This window comes from Tubulanus polymorphus, chromosome 7 (genome assembly GCF_964204645.1).
Source record: "Tubulanus polymorphus chromosome 7, tnTubPoly1.2, whole genome shotgun sequence".
NCBI lineage: Eukaryota > Metazoa > Nemertea > Palaeonemertea > Tubulaniformes > Tubulanidae > Tubulanus > Tubulanus polymorphus.
Window position 1 is genome coordinate 15,760,025 of NC_134031.1, and position 17,897 is coordinate 15,777,921.

The 17,897-nt window shown below is 38.1% G+C and overlaps 2 protein-coding genes across 4 annotated transcripts; both read right to left on the reverse strand.

Moving 5' to 3' along the window:
- Positions 1 to 102: 102 nt before the first annotated feature.
- LOC141908291 (uncharacterized) lies at positions 103 to 6,690 on the reverse strand. 3 transcript variants are annotated; one of them, XM_074798274.1, is made up of 21 exons: positions 6,600 to 6,690; positions 5,855 to 5,947; positions 5,695 to 5,780; positions 5,489 to 5,611; positions 5,160 to 5,265; positions 5,010 to 5,083; positions 4,789 to 4,914; positions 4,547 to 4,671; positions 4,366 to 4,462; positions 3,892 to 4,006; positions 3,434 to 3,623; positions 2,948 to 3,017; positions 2,356 to 2,417; positions 2,170 to 2,261; positions 1,930 to 2,086; positions 1,410 to 1,559; positions 1,078 to 1,274; positions 792 to 992; positions 587 to 708; positions 392 to 513; positions 103 to 308 (listed from the first exon to the last, which is right to left on the reverse strand). In XM_074798274.1, the coding sequence occupies exons 2-21, from the start codon at positions 5,942 to 5,944 to the stop codon at positions 250 to 252; spliced, it is 2,364 nt and encodes a 787-aa protein (XP_074654375.1). In that variant the 5' UTR covers positions 5,945 to 5,947; positions 6,600 to 6,690; the 3' UTR covers positions 103 to 249. The 3 variants fall into 3 exon arrangements, with proteins under 3 accessions (XP_074654375.1, XP_074654376.1, XP_074654374.1); XM_074798275.1 differs by having other exon boundaries at positions 5,160 to 5,230; positions 5,855 to 6,680; XM_074798273.1 differs by having other exon boundaries at positions 5,855 to 6,680.
- Positions 6,691 to 7,141: 451 nt separating this feature from the next.
- Positions 7,142 to 11,610, reverse strand: LOC141908242 (uncharacterized). Its single transcript, XM_074798182.1, has 3 exons — positions 11,476 to 11,610; positions 10,671 to 10,769; positions 7,142 to 10,184 (listed from the first exon to the last, which is right to left on the reverse strand). Exons 2-3 carry the CDS (start codon positions 10,738 to 10,740, stop codon positions 8,317 to 8,319), a joined length of 1,938 nt encoding a protein of 645 aa, XP_074654283.1. The 5' UTR covers positions 10,741 to 10,769; positions 11,476 to 11,610; the 3' UTR covers positions 7,142 to 8,316.
- Positions 11,611 to 17,897: the final 6,287 nt, after the last annotated feature.

Sequence of the window (17,897 nt, forward strand, 5' to 3'; positions counted from 1 at the left end):
AACTAGAACACTATAAAACTAGAAAACAAGACCGATGCTATATTCATATAATACAGAACATTACAAGACAAGATTTCAACAAGTCAAATAATAACACTATGATCTTTATATATAGAAATAAAACAAATTATTGTTATAAAAATATACAAATTGTTAATGTAATATTACAATTATCAATCTAGTTGAATTCTTAAACAGAGTGATAACAGAATTTATAGAGTTTATTGATCAGCTAGCTTCACTTCAAGACTAAAACGCATTCTGCAGGAGCTCCAAATAAGCAGGATGAAGATGAGTGTCATCAAATTCTGAAATAAATAAGAAAAAGTAACCTCAAAATTGATGTAATTTGAGCGGCACACATGTAGAATCTAAATTCAGCTCAACGAACCATAGATCGATTTCAAAGAACCTGCAGGTTTTAATAAATCTTTCTCAATGTCTAACCACTTCAAGGTGCCATGTTTTTCGACTCTACGTCTTAAAGCTTGGTTGAATCGAACGACAATCGGCCTGAATTAAAACGAAGAATTACATTTCAAAAGTCAAAAAGATGGATGCAAAAGTTTGATGGAATATTCAGTACCTGGTTACATCGATCACCGGTGCGATTGGATGAACGTAAATTTTCCATCTATATTCAATTTGAAGATTGTCTAATACCTTGATATAAATGTCTATCAAACATTCCATTGCTTCCTCCAGACTCTGAAAGGCAATGAGAAAATATTTCGTAAAACCATTGCCGCAGGCTACATTTCTGCACCCGAAAGAGCGATACGGGTACTTACATCGTAATAACACTTTTGCACGCACGTTGTCAAAGATTCTCTACAGTCAATTTCACCGAAATTCACGACGACTAAAGCGTTATTCGGTATGACTTTGATCGCTGTAAAGAAGCCTTCTCTGGTATACAGCTTTTCCTCATGCCGTAAATGCCATATCTTCGTTCCAGTTGACAGAACGGGGTGCACTGTAACAGGAGTACCCTTTTTTAACAAGAAAAGAAAATCCCCTATTAATAGAATACCGGTGATTTTTGAAATTCTACAGTTGAAGGTTAGTAGTTCTCACCTTACAAAGCAGCTTCTGCCAGGCAGGAGTAATACAATGGCTGTCACTTAGAAAATAAAGGAAATTCTGAGAGTTCAAATCACTGCAGTTAATAACATCCGGCGGACACTGTTTCATAACGAGTTGAATGCAACGGAAATAGGCAGCTTCATTTCGAATTGCTGTTTTGTGAAGATCTCGTCCCGGCCATAGGTGTTCTGTAAATGGATATCGAAGATAAAGAAAGGTGTTCTGTAAATGGATATCAATGATAAATTAAGCTGTTCCGTAAATGGTTATCAAAGATAAAGAAACAATGTCTCTAACCCTCACGAGAATCTAGCAGTTCTTACCCAAAATTGACATTAATTTTTGGACAATTCGCAAAGCTCCGTTGACGTAGAATATCTTCACCGACGTGAACAGAATGGCCGTAAAGAAGATTTCAATATTACCATATGGACGTTCACTACTGGTATTCGTGTTATCTTCGTACTGCAAACCTGCAGGGTATAATTATAGGTCCGTTCATAAAGTATGTACGGTATGCAAAATATTCAGGGGCCAGTAACACAGTCAAGACTTAAGTCCAAAAGTGGTCTTAAATCTTAAGACTGGTCTTAAGTTGTTAGATTGGCTATAGAACTAAGTTGGTCTTAGACTGTTCTTAAGTCAAAGCCATGACTATGCAACCGGCCCCAGCTGATTTTCTACCACTTCTTTTCACAAACACAATTCGAGCATTATGTTATGTTAGGGAGACGAGGCCTGTTAATGCGTTATATGACACAAATCTAAAAATCTTAATTCAAATATTCTGAGCATTTGAGATTTGCTTTTCGAAAGTTTACAAGAATTTCAAGGGAAACGTACAATTCCATAAGTAGATATCCTCAGGTACAGTTTCAATTATGTTTAGATACTGTTCTAGTAGTTGTTGTTGGTGAGGCTGATGGACAGATGACGCGAGAGATTGAGTTTTCAACTGCGTCTTCATGAACTGAATGCACGCTCCGTGTTTTCCTTTCAACTGAAATGAGCAGAATTCATAATTTCTATTCTACACGCTCAAAATTTGGCTTCTTAGTTTATATTCATTTTTGCGACACGTACCTCAAGCAGATGCATATAAGCGAGCAAAATGATAAGATCGTTTGGATCGCACTGAACAGCTTTGAATAGAATCTTCTCCGCTTCATTCGTCGCTGATTAGAAAAATTTAAAAATTTATTCATTTCGATGTTTCGTCATAATGCTACACGAATAACCACAGCATTTTATACAAAGCATTTCACTTACCTCCATAGTTATACAACACTTCGTAAAGGACAAACAATGCTGCAGATTGTCTACCGATAATACTATAAGAGACCATTTACAATCAAATTACATATAATCCATGGGGAAGGGGTTCGATTAAGGGTCAAGGGACACGATGCCCACTTGGTGATGAAATGCTCGACCATCTGAAAATCTTGATACTGACGAGGCAAGTTTTTGAGCTGCACATTTGTTTACAGTGGATTCATATATAAAAATATTCAGACAATCCATCGAAGTGTCTTAAAAATAACTGGATTGCGTCTACGGACAATGAATGAAAAGTGGATGCAATAGCCTGCCAGGACCCAAGTCCCAAATGGGATAGAAATTGACCAATTCTTCCGATATGACTGATACATGTTAGAGTGTTAAAATGGCCGGGGTAATAATACCAGAAAATATAAAGCATTCTTAGTAGCTTTGCTGGATTTAGCGCTATATAAGACACATATTATTATTATTATTATATCATATATAAGAATATTTGATATCAAACGAAATCATCAATTTATATTGTGAGCTTTTTAATCGTATTGAAGCCAGTGAATCAAAAGTACTGGATACATACTTTTCAAGAATTTCAACTCCGCCGGGTTTCTGCACCAGCTTACACAATACAACAGGAATCCTCGTGTCAGCTGAAAATAGAAATTAAGCCATCTACCAACATCCATTGTGGCTCGAGCGACAATCTTGAAACTAAACTAACGTTAGATTATGGAACAGGGGCGGATCTCGGGGTAAATCTGAGGGTCTTCTCAGAATTCTAGGGGCACACCGAAAAGAAAAGGGCACTGATAACACACCGTGCACAGCGGGCGAGGCTAACACTGCTTCAGCGCGAAGCCCTTCTGGGGGGTCTGAGGCCCCCTCCAAGACAATTTTGAGATTCCAGCACCGATTTGAAGCCATTTCCTGCATTTTGAGATTTTGAGTCATGAAACTGTTTTGCGAGCAAAATTTTTTGGGGCACTTAAGAGAAATTTTGAGGGTCTTCCAGAAGACATGTAAGACCCATAAGATCCGCGCCTGTGGAATCTACCCAGCGTAGTACCTCTATCAAGCATCATCGCTGTGGTCGTAAGTTGTATTGACAGGAACAGTTTTTCATGGTGTGAAGAGATCAAGTCCGCGTATCTTACTGCAGCAGTTGCATGGTATGTATATTGTTGCATAACATTATGATAATGAATGATTGCCTTATCCCGCATTCCCTGCAGTTCGTACGACTGAGCCAAAGCACACTGCAAGCGGATAAAATCATTAAGATGCTTCAGTGGTGTTGGAACAGCAGCTACTGTGAAAGCTGCAGCAATAATTTACTGAATGACATTTTCTTTCTTTGAATACTAAGTTTTTGTCGAAATTGAAGTAAATTCGCCACGGCAACATATTAGAACCTGTTAAAAATCAGCAATTGGCCACAGCAATCAAAAACTGCTTCCAACACCCCTTTATTCCTCAAAATGCGATATGTGTATAACAAAATGCTCACGAGTACCGCGTTCATACCTTAACATCGAACTGATCATTTCTGGGAAGATTTTTCATTTCATTTTCATAAATATCTGCGAATATTTTCTCGGATTTCGCAGCATTTTCTAACATCAAAAAACACTTCCCCAACCTACAAAACAAACAAGGCTGGATTCAGAGGAGGGTTTTGGAGGTCTAGACCCCACCGCCTTCCCATTGCCTTTTTTGTGAACTAAGCCGTATGTCAACTCCACAAACAATATATTCTTCAGATATTTCGAAATAATCATCAATACCTGAAAATTTAATTCTCATCTTCTCGGAATATTGCATCTTTTGAAATGTATTTTTGTAAAATTTCGAAACGAGAAGGCTCTCTTAGACTTCCCTGCTAATTACCACTGCCGCTCTGGTAGGAACTTAAGTGGTACTTCTGATCCACCCTCTGCATTGACTCTTACATATCGATGGTTTTCAACAAAATGAAATACACGCGGAGTGCCTTCTTACTTTATTCGATGAAATACACTGCACGATTTCAGCTTTTTGAGCATTTTTGCATATTTCACAGCGACATCAGGACGTTTCACCGTTAGGAAGATATCAACTGGAAGGAAATTTGAATAAAATGAAAGTATGAGAACTCAACTTCACGCATTAAAACTATGATAGACTGTATTGGGATTCTTACCCATTCGTTCAAGAGCTTGAACATTAGTGGGATCTGACTGGATAACAGTCTGGTATAGCGTGACAGCAGATTTCGTGTTTCCAGACTTCAATTCTGTGGCAGCTTTTTCACAAATTCTCTTCACCCTAGGAATTAATGAATGTTCTTCTTAGACACCTGCCCACCCAACAGAATAATGAATCAACCAATGAATGATTTTTTATTCATTTCTCTGCACGATAAATGCTAATAGGATTAAATACCTGGCGCAATCAAATGATTTACTGTTAGATTGTTGTGGTCCGGATACTTTTTCATTGATGATGATATACAAATCTTCTCTATTTTTCAGCAGAGACGTAATCTCTCTGTCTAAATCTAGATAGACTCTAAAATATACATTTCAGTATCCAATTTGATGAGCGAAAAATAGCCGTATTGACAACTTCGGTCATGAAAAAGAAGCATGATTTTCCATTCATACCCTTTAGAATTCTTCAGTTGAATATCGTTTACTTGAGTTGAACGAAGATGTTCAGCACCGGAATTCATGTACAACTGAAAACAATATTGAAATTTATTAACAAAAACTTGTCGTGTTGTAAAAGCTGACTATGAGACGAAATTGGCCAACCTTGATAAGATCTCTAAGACTCCCTTTGTCACTTTTATGCCATTCGATAATACTTGTAGATGATTCACCATCTCCAGGCACATAATGCAAATAAAACTTCAATTTACTGCAACAACAAGTAATCGTTCAAGTTTTGAAGACCAGGGGGGGGGCAGTTGCTCAAGAGTTGGTTAAAGATAACTGGAGGATAAATACCGTGTAACAATGAACTTTTAATTGTCACTAGGTCAACTATCTACTTGTTAGCCCTAACCTACTTTTGAGGAACTGACCGCCTGTACTTTTGGTCATAAAACATCATTAGTTAGTAATGGGCGATAGGAACGTACCTCTCGAGACCTTTCGTTTTCTCCGAAGGTGGTTTAACATTAGTGGATTCTTTCAGTTTCAGGAAGATGTCTTCTCGATTTTTCAAGTTGGATGAAACATCTAAATCCAGATCCAGCAATGTCCTGAAAGCAATTTCATACGATTAGATAGAAATTTCTTAATGAATCGTGGTTGAAAATACAGACAACGGTTCCACCAATTTTACCCCTTAGAATTAAATACTTGTATATCTCGAAATGCAGTCAGTAATTCTTTTTTCACTTTATCCGTAGTTGTAGAACTTATGAATTGCTGAAAGTAAACAGAGTCAACAGCTTTATGGAAAAAGAATTATAGACAGGGATTTAATAAAAGGCGAAACTAACCGTTATAACATCACTCAGAGTGCCTTTTTTACTTCTGTCCCATTCAAAAACCTGAGTACAAGCCTCATAGTGCACATAAAACTTCAGCATCTTCTGTGTATAGAGAATCAAATGTTTACAGTTTGCCAAGTGAGTGAAAGGTGGAAACATGATGATGATGATGATGATGATGATGACGATGATGATGATGACGATGATAATGAGTGATGCCAAACACTTAAGGTTTTCTCATCCTTTTCCATTCTTTATAGTGTATAGTGGACTAGTTGCAGAAGGGGCAGTCTTATTTTATGAAGCTGATATCAAATTCATATGTCATAAGCACATGCCCACCAACGGTGACATAATAGTCATGGCTCATATTGCATATTAGAGGGCAAGTATGGTCGGGGACTAGAGGGAGTCGAGGTACCGTATGGGGAATAAAGACAAATTTAACATTAAATTAGGAAGTAGGCTAAATTTTAGTTAGTAACCTAATCGTTGGTGTAAGCTTTTTATAATCGGATGGGCTTATACCAACGAACAAAAGGTATAAGACTATGTGGTTTGTGAAAATATCCGATCGTGAAACTAAACCACAGTCAGGTTGGGTTACTGACTTGACTAGCTAAGCCTAAAGAGCAAGAGGGTTGTATTAAAAACATCGTTTAGGGATATATGATTTTTGTCAGTTGTAGGTAAGTATCTAATCTGGTAATTTTGAATAAACTTGAACGTCAGGATCAAGTTTCATGTCGTATACATAATGAGTTTGCGTTGTAAGGCTCGCTAATCACGGCCGATCAATTTTTGTTGAGTTCATATTCGTGGTACGTCCGCCATGTTGAAGTCATGTGACTTTAAACGTATTGCCTAAAATCCGGATTAGACCGTTACAAGTTGAGCATAAAACGCGGACCTGGGTAAAACAGATTTGTCATGCCCGGACACGGCGGGCTCTCGAAGAGATTGAACGAGGTAATATACTGTGTCTGGTTCTCTGCTGTCAGGCCGTGCCACCGAACAAATCATCTGGGCTGCATCAACAGGGACTTGACACAAAAGGATTTTAACCCCAGTATCCTAGGTACTATATATAAAAAGACTTTTTATGTACAGTAAGTACCAAGGTTCTGGGGTCAAAATCCGTGTCCTAGTCCCTGTGGCTGCAACCAGCTATTTTGAAAAATCCGTCGTTAGGTGTATCTCGATCTTGTGACCTCTCGATCTTGAAGACTAGAGAAAATCGACACAAGACCAAAGAAAAGTGCAATAAAACACCGAATAGTTTCTTTTTTCTCAGATAATTTTTAATAGTCTTTAATCACCAACTCTAAAGATCACGTCAGTAAATTGATGTCAGTATTTATAAAACAGTGTGAACGCGATTGTTAAACGCTTAGTCGTCATATTAGTCAGTCAAGGTGAAATATGCTGATTTAAATCTATATGTTTATATTAATTCTATGGTTTAGACATATCGAGCTTAAAACTATATGTGTTTTCAATAAAAAACTCAGTGTTTTCTATTACCCGTAAACATTTCACATTTACAACAACACACTGCTATTTTCTTTTATGTACATCAATAGTAACGCGATAACAAAATATATTCTGAATTAATCTTCTTAAAATACATCTAGCATTTACTTTCATTCAACAAAATTAAAACCCACTATATAAACTATATGCAATGGGATACCCGCAGTGCTACTGTGGCAATCCAGGATTCCACGTATGACAGGCGAGGATCCGCCAGGTTCGCTAGTAGATAGTTGGTCGTCCGTATTCGATTTCTCCTTACGTTTTGATTAAATCTGAATGAACCCCTTAAATGAATCAATCATTTATGAAAAATATGCCGATATCCGAGTAGAAGAATGAAAGTTGTGTATATTTGGTGAGTGCTGTGATAAGATTCAGGAGTATGATAGATTCAGTTCAAAGTTTTGACAATGGACGACCTACTGCTCGTCACGCTACCGGCTGGGATAGCTGGTTATGCGGGTTCCCTATTTCAAAGATTAAAAGCGAATCATTGCCTAACGAAATTTATTTTATCAGTCTATCAAAACGGAGTCGATTTTAACGAATCTCTTTTTAATATTTTGAATTTATTGAAATACATCTAGTGGGTTTTAATCCTTATCTATTCTCAACGTCTGCGTGAAATTGGCTTTTTCATTCACTTTTAATCTCACGCCATTTTAGCGCCGCGTTATCAGACTAGAATTGCGGAACCTTTTTGTAGCGGATTCTCGTTCTCGGATTATATCTATTTTAATACTTGGTACCAAAAACCGCGGTTTAAGTTTGTTATTCTTATTTATTGTAATTTTTTGCGTTCATTTCTGGCTGGTAATAATCGTATAGTTTGTCGTGGCAGAAATCAGGATCTTCGCAGCGAGCGAAGTTTTTTCGTAATAGCGCTATAAAAAAACCCTTTGTCATCATCATTCCTTCAATCATGTTCTTCAATTTCATTTTATGAATATTTCGGGTGATTTTGATTCCACCAGTTCCGGTTGACGTTCAAAAGCTTTCCGTTTTCGCCTAGCCCGAAATTCAGGTGACATTGATTCCACTAATTCTGGTTGGAGTTCGGGAGCATTCCGTCTCCGCCTGGTGCGAAATTCTGGTGACATTGATTCCACTAATTCTGGTTGGAGTTCAGGAGCATTTCGTCTTCGCCTGACCCGAAATTCTGGTGACATTGATTCCACTAATTCTGGTTGGAGTTCGGGAGCATTCCGTCTCCGCCTGGCGCGAAATTCTGGTGACATTGATTCCACTAATTCCGGTTGGAGTTCGGGAGCATTCCGTCTCCGCCTGGTGCGAAATTCTGGTGACATTGATTCCACTAATTCTGGTTGGAGTTCGGGAGCATTCCGTCTCCGCCTGGCGCGAAATTCTGGTGACATTAATTCCACTAATTCTGGTTGGAGTTCGGGAGCATTCCGTCTCCGCCTGGTGCGAAATTCTGGTGACATTGATTCCACTAATTCTGGTTGGAGTTCGGGAGCATTCCGTCTCCGCCTGGCGCGAAATTCTGGTGACATTGATTCCACTAATTCCGGTTGGAGTTCGGGAGCATTCCTTCTGCGCCTGGCGCGAAATTCTGGTGACATTGATTCCACAAATTCTGGTTGGAGTTCGGGAGCATTCCGTCTCCGCCTAACCCGAAATTCTGGTGACATTAATTCCACTAATTCTGTTTGGAGTTCGGGAGCATTCCGTCTCCGCCTAACCCGAAATTCTGGTGACATTGATTCCACTAATTCTGGTTGGAGTTCGGGAGCATCCCGTCTCCGCCTGGCGCGAAATTCTGTTGACATTGATTCCACTAATTCTGGTTGGAGTTCGGGAGCATCCCGTCTCCGCCTGGCGCGAAATTCTGTTGACATTGATTCCACTAATTCTGGTTGGAGTTCAGGAGCATTCCGTCTCAGCCTGGCCCGAAATTCGGGTGACATTGATTCCACTAATTCCGGTTGGAGTTCAGGAGCATACCGTCTCCGCCTGACCCGAAATTCGGGTGACATTGATTCCACTAATTCTGGTTGGAGTTCAGGAGCATTCCGTTTCAGCCTGGCCCGAAACTCACCTATCAATTCAGGCTCAATTACCGGTGCATTCCGAGCCACTCTCGAGCGGAACTCGGTCCTGATCTCGGGGGAGCTGTCTGTATCGACCAGTTCTGTCGAGCTATGACGTTTTCTCCTGTGCAATTCAGGCGATTTTTCCGATGGATCGGAATATGTAAATTCGGGTTCTAATTCAGGCGTATCGCGGCGCCTTCGTCTCGTTTGGTGATAGAGTTCCGGAGAATAGATTATTTCCGGTTGTTGTCCACTTACAAATCGTATTTTTCTAGCAAATTCTGGTAGATATTCTGTATACAAACTACGTCTATCCCTCCGCGATCCTTTTGATTCAACGGCTTGCAGTTCAGCGATATTTTCTTCGCGTTTATCGACTGACTTGAGTTTTCCAACAGATCCATTTAGGTTTTTCTTCAACTTTCTGAGCTTAGCCACAAACTCTTGCGTCTTTCTGGACGCGGGATTAAGAACGGTGAGGTTAGTCCCCGATCGCGCGTGTCTCATTCGATTTCTCCCGATCTTCGTCACAAATTTCTTCACACCTGAAATCGATGCTTCGTGTACATTCTTTTGATTTGTCAACATCGTCTGGCCGCTCGTCTGGCTGTTTGTCTGGATGACGAAATCTAAACGTTTTCGCGATTGCAACCGATTTCTACCGAGCAGCTCTGGCAACAAATGACGACGGTGACCGCCAGTCATTTTGCTACTCTTCGAGTCGTATTTCTCTTTCGTTTCGCCATTAACTGCAAGTGACAAAAAAACCTCAAACTTAGTATTCTAAATGGCCACACCCGGTTTTTGACGTGTTAATGATGAGATTGTAAGCAGAGCACTCAGTATACCAGCTAAGCCTGACTGGTCCCCGCCGCTTAATTCAAAGCAGAAACCCTCTAACAACTGAATCAATCGCCATATACTCAAAGGAGTAGTGATCGGCGCATGGGATTGGATTAGAATCCAGGTTCCAAGTTCAATATCCAAGGGTATCTAGGTTTACAGCATTATGGACATCCCATTTTGTCAAATTTTCTTACGGAATTTGTTTTACCCGAAATGACAGTTGGCGGTGTTGTTGAATCTAAATTGTTGTTGATCAAAATTAAGAAAACATTTTTGTCTAAATTTTAAATGACGTAGCAGAATACATAAAACAATTACGCATGTTGTTTCATGTTTCATGTTGAGTGTTCTATCCATATAACGGAAATCGAAATTTTGTTCGTACTTACCACATGTAAGAATCAACAACACCAATGCAGAGACGCTGAATATCCAAGACTTCAATCCCGTATTAACCATTTTTCAGACTTTGTGATTCGTCTTGTCAGCTGTAAAATACACAAATGAATCGTGAACACGAGTCAGTTCTCGTTTTATATAGAATGTCGGAGATTTTTTCCTTTCGTCCGCTTCGTTTTGCATCGCGTATTTTTTGTACCAAAGTCGACCGACAGCGCGTTGTCCGGACCGCCTCCATCAGTTTGGAAGTTCACATAAAAAATTTCAGTTATTATGATAATAAACATATGGATAGATAGACTAATTAGGCGACTAGTCAAAACAAAAGGCAGTCTGTATAAATGATCTAGTGTTAATAACAAATACTGTCTAACATCATATGGTTCTTACTAGAAAAGAAGATCGGATTTGAAAATGTTTAAATTCTCCTGTGTATGAGATTATTCTTATGCAAGCAGTTTAAAAACTTGTCTTTCGTGTTTCGTGTCGTAGAAATATTGCCAAAACAAATAGTCAACAAACATCATAAATAAATCACGAGGAAATAATGGTTACGTAAAATTGGAAGTTAGTCAAGAATGAAATGAATTTCTGATACGGAATGTCATCCACTTTATGGGACGAAATAAAATTGATCTATCTAGGATTTTTGCGTTTACGTTAAATGGTCAAACCTTTAGAAAGGCAAGCGACAAGGAGAAATTGAAATGCCATCGTTTTCGAAAGTATCAAATCTTTTAAAAAGTTTAAAGACATTTCTTTATAAATGAATAATGATTAACGTAATGTTCTTACCTTATATTTTAGTTTTAAAATCCCGTTTTTTTCTTGAACACTCCCTAAAGGCTTAGTCGATTAAACTTATATGAACAAAATTGTTCTCAATAATTGTGCGATGGTATCTGCCGATTTGCCGGGGGTGGTGTGATGCGTGGGAGTGTTTCGTGAGCAATGGGTCATGATTTATCCGTCTGATTTGACTAACACATTCCTCATCGGGTTGAACTAAACTTTTGAATTACCTGAAAGCCATTCCTAGAAAACGAGTTTTCATTCTCAAAAGAGGAAGAGGCCTTCATCCATCAACTGAACAATGGTACAAAACCGATTCATCGCAAATACAATCAAAATCTTTCCAGACAGTTTTCGAAACTTTAATGTGTACAACAACTCATAGCCCATTTGCCTACTGACCACAAAGGACCAAAGGCGACCTGGATATTTTTGGGAATAGGAAATTTATTTGAATGATAATTTACATATAAAAGGATGATTGAGTGTATTTCTAGAAGTGTCGGCTTCGAAGCAAACAGAATTTCACGATAATGCCCCACTTCAGAAAGCTGATAGAAGGTTCCCGCGTCTCCGCGCACGTGCACTCGCTCTCGTCTGCACTTTCGTGACCTTTGCGTTCTCTCCGCGATATCGTTACATCATAATGTTCCACGAATGTTGCTCTAGATAGGCTACTGACGACGTGAAGATTAATGATCGCACGATGCCCCATTGGCGATCTAAACATCTTAAATGAATCAATGGAATGCATTTCTCATAAATTACATATCATTCGATGCTGACATCTCCTCCTTAACATATTTCTCGTTACAAAACACGACTAGAGGTATTTCGGGTTGCACTGGGGCCCTAGTAATATATTCCATCTTTCCAAAACTTTTCCGAAATATTTCATAAGGCGGGTGTGAGACGTGCTCGGATTAGTGTGGTAAAACTTCGCGTTTGTAAATAATCGAATCCGGATTGTTCTCTCGCTTCTGTTATGGCATTCTTTTTACTTATGAGGTGCCAAAGATATTCTGGAATCTGACAAGCAAAACCGACGAGAACAAACTAAAACAACATTCCAAACTATCCGTCAATTAATTTGATCTATCGGCAGCAAGTAAAACATTTTTGGAGAATTTTCCAGTAGGAATTTTTCCGATGATAATACAATAATATTTACGATCAATTCAAGGATAGAATAGCGCACCTCCCCAAACCCTGCGTCATCAGTTGAAAATGAAACTGTAACAAAAATTCTAGAACCTTTTCTAGGGTTGTTTGCAAAAGATTTTTAATTGTAATCTGGTCTAAAACTGACACTATGCTATGCCGTTTTTCATGGATGGAAGAATGTAACCTACATGATAATATTCTACATTTTGCTTCTAATTCCCGCTCATGTGAATGGTTCTTAACCCTGGAAACAGTTAAGACCCAAAAAATTTAACAAAACCCAGACCGCTCTCGACATGTCTCCCCTAAATCAAGTGTCCTTGTTGCTCCCTGCTCACGGTTAGACATTTCATTCATTATTTGCAGGACAGGTATAACTAATCATCGAGGATCCTGCGTTTGATCATACGTAGTAGAAGCGTCTCAGGGGCGTAGTGATTAAACTACTGTTTAAGAAATTATTCATCATTGATAAGAATTCTAATAATTAAACTCTGACTGTGATAAAGTTTGAAACACTTCATAGCTAGCAACCAAAATTGCCAATAACAGCTTTCAACAATTTCAAACTTTCAACAATGTACTCTATTTGGATACGTGTATTATCTGACGGTTGAAGAATTATTCTCAACTCATCGAAGTTTAACAGTTCAAGGGCGATGAACAAATGGAATTTTTTCGAAGTCGTCAGCGTATTTTAAATTCAATGCACCGTATGGTTGATTGAAAAGTTAGAATTCATTTTTACTAGTAGGATAAATTAGGAACGAGGAAAGAAACATGGAGAGTTAATAATCTAATTTGGTAGAGAAATATTCCTTAATTGATTCAATTAATTAAATGGAAGACAGTGTACGGTACTGATGATCGATTTTTCTAAACGACCGTCTTGCCACCGGCTGAGCGCGATTGTCAGAGATGAACAGTTTTAAGATCTGATATACAGCAATATTTTTGTGGCCGCTCAAGACGATTTCTTTTCGAAAATCAAATTCTGCAATTCTTTTCTGATTTCTTTGCCCGTCATCAGATACAGGTAGAGATTAAACGAATAGTTTATCAACAAAATATCGGCGAGGGCGGCGAAAATGTTTGCTGATTGTGGATTTGTTCCGACGAAAGCGTTTATTAAAGCAGCAGGGAATGTTGTAACCATGAAGAAGATACACAGTAGCAGAACCAACCTGGTTACCTGGTTTGAGTATCTCGATGCTCGGGTTGTTTCCGATTTAACTTTTTTTCTGAATAAAGCGATAGAAGTTATTGCGGACATGATAGTTAACGCAATAAACGGGGCTATGCAGATGATGATAGACGACAGCAAAGGCTGGCTAAATGCGGGCCCATTTCTAATACAACCGTTGTCACTAACGTCGATAGTTACGAATAAAAAACTATGAATCAGCGCTAGGAAGCAGATAACGGAGAAGCAGAGTTTAGAAGCGGTAGTCGGGTTCCAGAAACGAGGACCTCTAAACGGAAAACAAACGACACACATTCGCTCGGTAGCTACGAGAACTAGCGTCCATGGACTGCTCGAAAGGCCAACTGTTACATAATACTCAAAAAACATACATTGAATTCGTGTTGACGGTTTGATCAGTAATTTCCTCCCATAAAATGCATAAGATATAAAGTTGATGTATCTCATCGTATAATTGAGGAGAACCGAAGTGTCGCAGACGGCTAGTTGAACGAACATACGACTGAAAGAACGTCGCCATAGTTTACGTTGCCGCATCACTACTACGATCAGCAGATTACCGATGAATCCTAGAATAAAACAAAGACTGACGATTGTGAGAAACAAGAAATTAACTTTAATAAATTATTTGACGCCTGCGAAAAAATGAAGAATTTCTGGGATAAGCTAATGTGGAATTGCAAATTTGAAATCGAAGTTTTAAGAAATTTGGGGAATTATGAGATTTGGCGATGATACAGTCTTCGACTGGTCTAATTAAAAAAAAATTGTCAACTTGTGACCGACTTCGATTCACTTTTGCTCTAAGCTGGTCTGCAACTTCATTGCCTCCATGGTTGAAGAAAGAGCTCTTCTGATGTCTGCTTCATCATGACTTCGAGCATATCGTGTAGCCAGCCGGCCCGGTCCCGGGGCCCGGTTTGGCTGTCACTCGATATCCTAGACTTGAGTCTGGGTTGACATCGTCATTTAAATAACTTATTCATGTTATTCTGTATGAATTACCCATGTGTCTTGTATTTTGTATTTTCTTATTCTAAAATTTGTAACTTTATTGAATTTTGGAATTTCATCCCGGAATTTCAATGTAATAAGGATCAATAAAGTATTGAATTGAATTGTCACCTTATACACATGCCATCAGTGGACGCGGAGCCGTATATGACAGCTATGCTATTATAGATTGCTAATCTCATGAAACCTGCATACCCCTAATATCGAACATATTTTCTAAAACATTTGAATATTGAAATTATTTGTTTACACGTTTTTATATAGACCGCTTGTAGCCGCCGATGAAATTCACGCCGGCCCTACTCAGATCGTAGATAGCTTCGTCATTCCACTAGCATCCCCATGTCAGGGTCTGACTTTTATATCAGACTTCCAAATCGTGTATACATCCGCCATTTAACCGAATAATCCGATTTACTTATCATTTCTATTTATGCCTGCCGCTCCTGATATAATCATACATCCTTTACTATTACAATACCTCTTAACATGATATTCAATGCAATATAACATTTCGACGTTCAAATAGAGGTCATTATATAATCACAGGGAGCCATTCTACATCTTTATCAATAATATTTTGCCAAATAGCTTGTATGTGTACACATAAACCTGTGACGTTTTGCACATCGATTTACGGTTGTCGTTTGTAAAATGACGCTGAATGGTTAACATTGTTTAAGTTTCATAATGGTAACGTTTTATAAGGCGTCAAAAAACCATAGATAAGTTCCGTTTATCGTAGTTGCAGCCAGTACGATGGACATGTAGATGATAGTGGGATTAGTGCGGTTCTGAGGAACTGAAGTTGCAGCCATTGCGTCGACCAATCAGACTATGCTCTCAATTAAAGCTAATTACTGAAACTATATATTGAAAGCTATGTAGATTTCACAAGCGTCCACGCCTTCTTTCATACGACCTTAGATTCCACACTCAGTGTTGTTTGTACATGAATCTATCATAGCAGTTTCTATAAGAAAAACTTACAATGACTTTCCTCAAAGCTCAGAATTTTAAAAAAACCACTTTTGAAGATAACAATTTTTAATGAATTCATATGATATAATCTTGACTGCAGTGAACTGATATAAATCTCAGTGTAGAGTTAACGAATAAAACCCACAATTACTTCTGTAAAAACAGTTTATTGCCTTACAGTTTCGCGGTTCAAACTAAACCTCATCTTCAGAGGAACAAGAAATACAATTTTCCCAAGTTTTTCATAGGTGATTTCTCAATCTTCCCAAATGGAAAATGGGGTCTTCAAAAAAATGAACATATATCATACAATCAACACAAAAGTATTTTTGTTCCTCTGAAGATGAGGTTTAGTTTTTGAAAAATTTTGAAATAATATTCCCAGTTTGGAAATATTTGGGAATTTGAGACATTTTTCTCTAATCAGGGAACTAATATTCGGGAAATTCATTTTCATTTCACATATTGCATTTGCCAAGGGGAACTCTGTTCAGCAATTTCTCTTTAGAATCACCTTTTTCAATGTTGATTTTTCAATTTTCCTAGATGGAAAATGAGGTCTTCAAAAAAATGAACATATATCATACAATCAACATTGGGAATCTTTAATTCATGTAACTGTAGCAACCATAATATTGCTCATCAGGTAATTGAGTAAACAGGTAGTACTGTGTAAGTTAATTGATCTTGGTAAGAAATTTCGAGTTTTCCGCAACTAGTGTATAGAGTAGCTTTATCAGGTAAATGGGTAAACATATGTAACGAGAGAAATCCCACAATAACGAAGCCAAGATTGAAAAATTCTATATCAGAATGATTATATTTGAGGAGCAACGTTACGGCTAACAACTGTTAGCCATCATCAGGCGTACTGAGAACAAAATAAAATAACAGGATATTTATACAAGAATATGACAAATGATAAAGATTAAAGGATTAAGATTAAAATAATTAAATAACAAAAACCGGAACACTAAGGAAAGAAAACAAAGAAGGCAAACGACAAACTATAGGGGATGTAGTGCGAGATTAAAGTAATCTAAAAACAGAGCCCAGAGGGTTCAAAGGCAGACAAACTAAGGGGTAATCAGACAAAAACTAAAGGCAAGAACATCAAAGGGATAATCAAGGAATGAGTGAGGGAGGGAGTGAGTGAGTGGAAGTGTCAAACGGAGGAAAACAAGCTAACGGGGTTAGAATAATGGGGGTACAAGGGAAGCGAGAAATTTAGAGATCAATATATTGTGAGGAGAAAAACCGTTATTCAAATTAACACATTTATCCACATTTTCAATAATAAGGGCAGATTCCATAATGTGACGTTTGGTTTTATCGGGACAGGGAAAGATTATAGCGGCATTATCAAAATTAAAATTATGACTAGTTTCATAAACGTGATTAGAATTTTTGACGTCATTTTTATGTTCTCTGAGGCGCTTGTTCAAATCACGCCCAGTTTTACCAATATATATTTTATTACAGACTTTACAAGGTATTTTGTATACACCAATGTTCAAATGTTTCGTTTTGCAGGAATTGTGAGTTAAGTTATGACAAAGTTTATTATTGTAAGTGAAAACGAGTTACCGGGGGTAAACAGGTAGTACTGTGTAGGGTAATTAATCTTAGTATGAAATTACGAGAATTTATTTATTCAAAAAATCTAAAATTCGGCGAACGTGCATTTGAGACATTTGCACCTACAGTGTGGAACTCCCTTCCGCAACCTCTCCGTGATATTGACTCTCTGCCAGCATTCAAAGCACAGCTCAAGACATTTCTGTCCAAGTCATCATCTTCGTCTGGAGAGCACCTTTGATAATAGTCCTGCTATTACAAGGCGCTATAGAAATTTACAATCCTATCCTATCCTATCTCGATTTGAAATTTCTAAATTATTCTTTTGATTTGTATACATGGTGGGTTTTTATCTTATTATCCGTTCACCACGTTTGAGTGTGGTAATTTTACTATTTTCAGAGTGTATTTTATTTAACTTTCGGGCAATAATTGAAAACTGATAGATCGTCAATGCGGAGCTGCCATTGTGTGAGCTCGTGTA